Consider the following 8,247-nt stretch of genomic DNA (forward strand, 5'->3'; position numbering starts at 1 on the left):
AACCTTTTTCAGGTTATAAATTAGTTTGCGATTTCTCAGATCACTTGAACCTTTTTCAGGTTATAAATTCGTTCGCGCTCTTTCTCAGATCACTTAAACCTTTTTCAGGTTAGAAATCTATTTACGATCTTTCTCAGATCACTTGAACCTTTTTCAGATTATAAATTCGTTCGCGATCTTTCTCAGATCACTTGAACCTTTTTAAGGTTAGAAAACCATTTGCGATCTTCCTTAGATCCCTCGAAACCTTTTGCAGGTTAGAAATCCGTTTGTTATCTTTCTCAGATCGCTAATACTCAGAACCTTTTGCAGGTTAGAAACTAAGAACATTTAGGATCCAGTTTCCTTACGTGCCTGGATACTTCTACTTTCTTCAAAATGACGTCTCCTACCTGGAAATTTCTCGGCTTCACTCTTCAGTTATAGTTCTTAGTCATCAAACTTTTGTATCGCAGAACTTTCGTGTAAGCATGATCTCTACTCTCCTCGATCACGCTGAAATCGGATGTTCTCCCTCGAGCATTTTCTTCCGGGTCCTACTAACTTATCCTCATTGTTTCTTCCCCTATTTCTGCTGGTATGATCGCTTCACTTTCGCAAACCAAGCCAAATGGGGTCTCTGTTATCACAGTGCTTAGTGTAGTTCTATAAGCCCATAGTACACAAGGGAGCTCCTCAACCCACGACCCCTTTGCTCCTTCAAGTGTTGCAACAAGATCCGATTCGTTATGTCGACCTGCCTGTTTGCTTGTGGATTCCCCACTGCGGTGAAATTTTGCTGGATCTTGAGCTCTTTGCACCATTCCACGATCTTCCTCCCTTGGAATTGAGTTTCATTATCCAACACCAGTATCCTGAGGATCCCGAACCTGCAAATTATGTTTTTCCAAATGAAGTTTATTACATTTTTTTAAGAGATCTTTGCCAATGCTTCTGCCTCCATACACTTGGAAAAACACTCTAGTGCCACAATTCAAAATTTCTTTTGAGCTGCAGCTTGGGAAAAAGGGCCAACAATGTCAATTCCCCATTGGTCAAAAGCGCATGTGATTTTAAGAGCTTCTAGTGGGGTCGCTAGTGAATGTAGCAACCCTGCAAATTTCTGACAACTTTCACATTTCTTCACAAACTCCTTTGCATCTTCAACTAGAGTAGGCCAGTAATACCCTTTCCTTAAAATTTTTTGCTCCAGCGATCTACCTCCTGAATGATTCCCATAACTTCTTTCATGAACTTCCCTCATCACATATTGAGCTCTTTCACCATCCAAACATTTTAGTAATATTCCCTCTGTACTCTTGTATAGCTCTTCTCCCAACATGGTAAACCGATTTGCTTTAGATTGTAACCTTCTTACCGCGACTGCATCATCAGGAAGCTTCCTTTCTTTCAAATATTGGATGAAGGGAGTTTTCCATGAGTTCATCTCCTCTACTACATGGATAATTTTTTCATTAATCATCGGGGCTTCTCTTATCGTACCTGTGATCTTCCTCTCCTTGACCCCTTCAACCATAGCCCCGAACTTGGATAAAGCATCTGCCCTCGCATTCTCATCCCACGGGATCTCCTCCGTCTAATGTTGTTTAGAGACCTCGAATCAGAGCCTCATATTCTACCTCATTATTGGTTGTTGGGAAGGATAATCTAATGGCGATCTCGATCTCAACCGCATCAGGCCCTTGTAGAAATATTCCTGCACCTCCATTTTTAGCATTCGAAGATCCATCCACATGCAACAGCCATCCTACCTCCTCCTTCTGAGGCTCTCCTGCGAACTCAACTAGAAAATCAGCAAACACTTGTGATTTGATAGCATTTCTGGTTTGAATTCAATATCGAACTCCCCTAATTCCAATGCCCACTTGACCATCATTCCAGATACATCAGATTTCGACATGATTTGTTTCAACAGATGGTTCGTTAACACCACGATAGGATGGGACTGGAAGTAAGGTCGCAACTTCCTGGTGGTCGTCACCAAGGCCAAAACCAACTTCTCGATCTGGATATACTTTTTCTCTGCTCCCTACAACATTTTACTCACATAGTACACATGGCTTTGCTTTCCTTGCTCCTCATGCACCAAGACTGAGCTCACCACTTCATCTCTCCCACCAATGGATTTGCTAAAACTGGATGAGTGGTTAGATATGATTTTAATTCTTGAAGAGCTTTTCACATTCCTCTATCCGTTCAAAATCTTTCACTTTACGTAAAACTTTAAAGAAGGGTAAATTGCGATCAGCTGACCTGGCAATAAACCCATTCAACGCTGCGATCTTCCCAGTTAGTTTCTGGACATCCTTCACTGATTTTGGCGACCCCAACTGCATAATTGCCTTTATCTTTTCTAGGTTTGCCTTGATCCCTCTTTCATTTACCATGTAGCCGAGGAACTTTCCTCCTCTTACTCCGAAGGTGCACTTTGAAGGATTTAGTTTCATTCCATAAGATCGCATGATGTTAAAGGCCTTCTCCAAATGTTCCAAGTGGTCGCCTTCCTTCTTACTTTTTACCAACATGTCATCTACATACACCTCCATAGTGGTTCCTATTTGATCCTTGAACATTTTGTTCATCAATCTCTGGTACGTCGCCCCTACGTTCTTGAGACCAAAAGGCATGCCGTTATAGCAGTATACCCTTTTCTCAGTCACGAAAGCCATTTTTTCTCTATCTTCCTTTTCCATGATTATCTGATGGTAGTCTTGATAGGCATCCATCATTATGAACAAAACACATTCTGCTAGTAAGTCTACCAATAGATCTATTCGAGGTAGCGGGTATAGGTCTTTTGGCACGCCTTATTGAGATCTGTGAAATCAGTACACATACGCCATTTTCCTGCCGTCTTTGGAGCAATGACAACATTTGAAAGCCAGGTCGTGTATTGGATCTCCTCTATGAACCCAGCTTGCAGCAGTTTATTCAGTTCTCCCTCAATAATTTTATTTTGCTCGACCCCAAACATTCTTTTCTTTTGTTTCACTGGTTTGATCTGGGGATTGATGTTAAGGCGATGAACTATAACCTCGAGATCGATCCCTTTTGAAGTCACACAGGCTCCATGCGAACATATCATTATTCTTCTTTAAGAAATCTATCATCATCCTTTCCATCTCTTTTGTCATCTGCGGTCCAATATGAGTAGTTTTAAGGAATTCGCTAGGGATGAGCTCCACCTCCTTATACTCCTCAATCGGCTCTAACCTTTCCATCTTTCCTCTCTTTACTTCCTCACTCTGTCCCTGCTCTTCTTTTCTCTTCTCCTTCACTGCCTCTACCTGCTTTATGGCAAGGTTATAGCATTGTCGTGCAGTCCTTTGATCACATCGCACCGTCCTATTCCATACTTGGTGGGAACCTTATCTTCAGATGATATGTGGACACCACTACTCTGAATTTATTTAATCCTGGTAGTCCCAACACAACATTATAGGCAAACAGATTATTCATGACCAAACTAGATGATGCAGGTTTTCCTCCTAGGTTCCTCTCCCATGGATACTGGCAGATCAATCACCCCTTCCGGAAAGACCTCACTTCCCCCTAATCCGACCAATGGGGTCCGTATAGTCTTCAAATTTAGCTCGCCAAGATCCATCTTCCTAAGCACGTTAGTAAAGATAATATCTACTGAACTACCATTATCAATTAACATTTTGTGCACCTGGTAGCTCGAAATGTCCATTCTGATTACCATCAGGTCGTTTTGATCTACTGCCCCCGAACTGAGGTCCTAGTTCCCAAAAATAATATCTTCTTGAGGTTCTACACATAAGACCTGTCCTTCGTGCCTATACCTGCTCTCTCTCGCATACTTCATACAAGCCCTTGATGAGTCTCCCCCTGTTGGACCACCCGCTATGGTATGGATGACTCCTTTCGTGGGTGCATTGTCACGAGGTTTTCTTTTCCCTGCATTATCCTTACGACCTTGCTCCTTGCTTCACGATCTGGTTCTATTTCCAGCCTCACTTCTTTTCTCAATTAAATTCTTGAAGTAACCTTATCTGATCAGTCTCTCGATCTCATCCTTAAAGCATTCTTCCGTATCATGTCCTTTGTCCTTGTGGAACCTGCAATATATGTTAGAGAATTTTTTAGCAGGAGTATCTCGCATTTTACCTGGCCATTGAAGAAGACCCTCCTTCTCCACCATCAACTTGGCCTCTCTCTCTGGTAGTGTTCAACGGAGTATATCAGTGATACCTAGGCTAATATGGTCCCCATTTTTCTCGATCTTTTTCAAACTAGCTCCTACCCTTATTTGATCGCTCTCCCTTTAAGCGACCTTGATCCATGGTCCATTTACTGTCTTTCATCGCGTTCATTTTATCCTCATCTATGTACTTCTGTGCCAACTCCATCAACTATTCTATTCCCCCTGGGGGTTCACAAGCAAAAGCAGATACAAAAGGTCCCTTCTTAAGCCCGTGAATTAGTATACTGACCATCATATCCATTCTGAGATCCTGTACCTCCAACATTTCATATCGAATCTCCCCCTAAAGCTCTTGAGTGTCTCATCATCCCTTTGCCTAATGGTAAAGAGGTATGTCGCAGGCCTCTTGGCTTTTGTCTTACTCACAAAATGAAAAGGGAATTTTTGCATCAACTGTTCATCAGAGTCGATTGTCCCACTCTCCAAGTTAGTGAACCATTCTTGTGCTTTTTCTTTCAAGGTAGTCACATATAGCTTGGCTTTAATTGGATCGGTCTGGCCATACAAGTTCATCACCAGATTGAAAGCTGGGACATGCTCTCTCGGATCCTAAGTCCCATCATACTTGGTAAGATCTGGAAACCGAAAGCCGCTATCAACAACCTCCAACAAAATCCTATTTGTAAAAGGAGAACTTCTATTTTGAGTGACAATCTCCCCTCGCTTCTTTAACTCTTCAAACTGTTTACCAGCTTCTCTATCTGCCGACTAACATTATCTACCTCTGCCCGTGATATGCCCGGTAGTTGTGAGATCGTTTTCTTGCTCATCACCTTGTTCGAAATTGTTCTTTTAGGACCTCTGTCAGGTGCCCTTGATGCCTAGCGATCATGCCTTCTCACTCTCTCGCGGACGAGTGTTATCGTCCTCCTCTCGTATTCGACTATGGCCTTCTCACTCGCCTTTTCAATCATCCGTTGTAAATCCGCATGTCATCTGCAATATTTGTTCTTCTTCCCTTACAGAAGTTTCTTCTAAGTGTTGATCTCTCCTAGATGATCCTTCCATTTCAAACCCACTTGTTCTCAATTTTCCATAGACGGCGCCAAAATGATGTAGATCGCACAATTCGGGTCGGGTCGTTGAACCTTGGTACCTGGGTCGCTGAACCCTTTTTCAAACTTCCTACTAGTGGATCCTGAGAATAGAACACCCGTTAGGCTTGCTGAGTGGCCCCCAGCTAAGGCCCTCCGATGCCTAAGTTAGAAAAGTGGGGTCGAAGGCGATCTAAGGAGAGCTGGTGAGATAAAAAATATTATAAATGCACTTGCCATAAATATTCATAAATGCTGGTATTCTATAGTGTACGGTACTGCATAGGAACATGCCACGTGGCATCATCTCGGTATCTGAATATCAGGTGATCCAATGGCCGTCAAAGAGGACGGGTCCTATGGAGCAGGTCAGGCACGTCGGGTCAGGTGACCTAACCCACGCCTTCCTACGCGGATCTTGTCCTCTGCTGCAAATTTTTTTAAAAAGTAAGGGCAATTTGGTCTTTTTGACCTTGTTGATGTAATTATCCTCATCATTGTGTAGCAATGTCATGTCCAAGGTGATTAAATGACGAGTAATAAGGTGCCAGTTTTCATAAAGAATTTTTTCTCTATAAGTTTTCCCCTCAACATTCAGATAAACAACTTGCACTTTCAGGGATATAAGGTCTAGTTCAACACAAACACGAGCTAAGTCTAGCCTGGAGAGGTCTGCAGTAGGTTCATCCATTCTTAAAAGTTTTCCAATTTTAGATACAAGGGTGAACAGAGCATTTTTCTCAAACAGGTGGACTGGAAGCTCTGGTAATCTAATTCAAACCGATACAATAGATGATTTCATTTTAGGATCAAAATTAGGTGTCCATTTAGACACTCTCATACGAAAGTTATCAAAGATCCATTCACCTCTTAGCCAAATTCTAGCGAAATCTTCTTCATTAGATAATCGGATCAAAACATGCTTAAGATTAAATCTCCCAGTCACATTACCTTTTAAACCAAGTCTGATAATTTTAAGGCGCAGAAAGGTGAGATTCGGGAGGCCTGAGAGAACTTACCGACCAGAGTAAATTTCAACCTTGAAGCTAGTTGAGTCGTTTCCTCATATGAATAGATAATACCTGGTTCGTCTTTGAAGCTAGAGTCGGTTCTGGATTTCATCATCTTCGAAGGTATTCTTGGCAGCTCGTACTAGGTTATGCTGAAAATGCGACACCTATGGGTTTTAAATGATCTTGGCATAGGTTTTTCTAGTAGGTTGCTCTTTGATTTGAGATGAGGTGGGGATTGAGATTGGTGGAGTTGTAGTTGAGATTCCTCCATTTTCAGAAATTCAAACTTCCATCAGAGTTGATGAGACGGAAAATTCCTGGCAACGAAGGTGGGTATCTGCCGCCGAATCGGTCCAAAGTGGACCCATTTTTAGGGAGACAGGGAGAGGAATGAAATTGATAGGTGCAGAAGGTGCGAGTTCAGGGGAGGAGGCCGACTCCAATGGTTGTCATCGGGGACCAGCGCACGGTGGTTCGAAATTTTGGGAAAAGGTGAGAGGTTTTCTATGGGCTGTCGGAGGGCGGATCGCCGACGAAAAAAGAGTGGATAGGTGTGCAGGGATGAAGAGGATCCAATGCCGGCAAGAGTTGCCATCACCGATCGACAGAGATCGGAGCTGAAGAAGTGAGCTAAAAGGGGGGGAGGAGGTGCTGCTATCGAATGCCCGTGAGGGCCCGTGGGTTGCAGAAAAAGGGACCTGATGGAATTGGGGAGGTCGCCGGCCACTGGGGAGCTCGTTGCAGGCAAGAATTGCCAGTGACAATGGCTGAGAATGGTGGCGGTGGTGAGTGTGTGAAATCTGCACACATTGGAGGTGGGAGGCTGCTTGGTCTTGCTCGTTGTTTCTCAGTCCATGACTATTCACTTAATTACCATCATATTATATATATATATATATAACCTACACTAAATTCAATTTCACTATATATATGTAGGCAAAATATCACTTTTGGTCCCACTAGATAGGGCCCTTCTCACTTGCAGCCCTTCTCACTTGCAGTCCCACGCTTTACGTGTTCAACACTTTTAGTCCTAAAATCCTATTTTTTTAACAGAAGTGGTCATGTTCCGTTAACAACTAACGGAAACGCCACGTGACAAGCCACGTGCTGTTAGTCAACTAGCAGCTAGCAAAAAAAAAAAAAAACAGAGGCAAAATATCACTTTTGGTCCCACTAGATAAGACCCTTCTCACTTGCAGTCCCACGCTTTACGTGTTCAACACCTTTAGTCCCAAAATCCTATTTTATTAACAGAAATAGTCCTATTCCGTTAACAAGTAACGAAAACGGCATGTGAACTATCATGTTCCGTTAGTCAACTGGCAGTTGGCGAAAAAAACAAAGACCAGGCTTGTGTTCAATTTTTTTAGGGAAAAAAAGGCGCCAAAAAAATATTTTTTTGCTATCTATATATGTAAATAATCCATAAACACCACACAACATTTTCATATTTTTTTCATTATTTAATCTTGAGAGCAATAGGCCAAAAGATGTCACAAACATCTTAAAATACTTCAACAAATGATTCTCTCTCTCTCTCTCTCTCTCTCTCAATCTATCTATTTATCTATGTAACTATACATAATTCACATTTATGTAATTAATAATTAATCTTTTAATTTATTAAAGTTACACCAAAATAAAATTGCTTGATGTTATATTTATTAAAAAATATAAATTCAAAATTTTATAAATTATATGACTAAAAATAGTCATTGCAATTAACAAAAAAAATATAAATTATATATTTACATTAATCTTCGACTAGTATAAAGGCTAATATTATTTAGATGCAAAACTTTATGTAATAACTCATCAGTTATTTATTTTTGTACAAAAAGTATCTAAAAAATTTTATTCAGAGTTAAACTAATGTGTTTTAAAAATATTTAAAAATATAATATGTTAAAAATAGCAAATTATTTGATTTTAATGGTATCATGTGTTCTTTTATCATATTATCAAACTT

General features: G+C 41.1%; 1 protein-coding gene across 1 annotated transcript; it reads right to left on the reverse strand.

Annotated features, from left to right (window-relative positions):
* Positions 1-973: 973 nt before the first annotated feature.
* LOC148786869 (uncharacterized) lies at positions 974-2,726 on the reverse strand. The gene is made up of 3 exons (XM_088884695.1): positions 2,254-2,726; positions 1,620-1,821; positions 974-1,576 (listed from the first exon to the last, which is right to left on the reverse strand). The coding sequence occupies exons 1-3, from the start codon at positions 2,724-2,726 to the stop codon at positions 974-976; spliced, it is 1,278 nt and encodes a 425-aa protein (XP_088740821.1).
* Between the last annotated feature and the right edge of the window lie 5,521 nt (positions 2,727-8,247).

Source organism: Sesamum indicum, linkage group LG9 (genome assembly GCF_026168435.1).
Source record: "Sesamum indicum cultivar Baizhima isolate 11 linkage group LG9, ASM2616843v1, whole genome shotgun sequence".
Lineage (NCBI taxonomy): Eukaryota > Viridiplantae > Streptophyta > Magnoliopsida > Lamiales > Pedaliaceae > Sesamum > Sesamum indicum.

Bases quoted from the DNA above. Each gene is read 5' to 3' on its own strand.
- LOC148786869 (XM_088884695.1), bottom strand. From the start codon at position 2,726: ATGGATGCCTATCAAGACTACCATCAGATAATCATGGAAAAGGAAGAT. The intron at 1,822-2,253 runs GTCAGCTGATCG...AATTCAAACCAG, and splicing joins TTGAATGGGTTTATTGCCAG to AAATGCTATCAAATCACAAG. The intron at 1,577-1,619 runs GTAGAATATGAG...AAACAACATTAG, and splicing joins TCCCAACAACCAATAATGAG to ACGGAGGAGATCCCGTGGGA.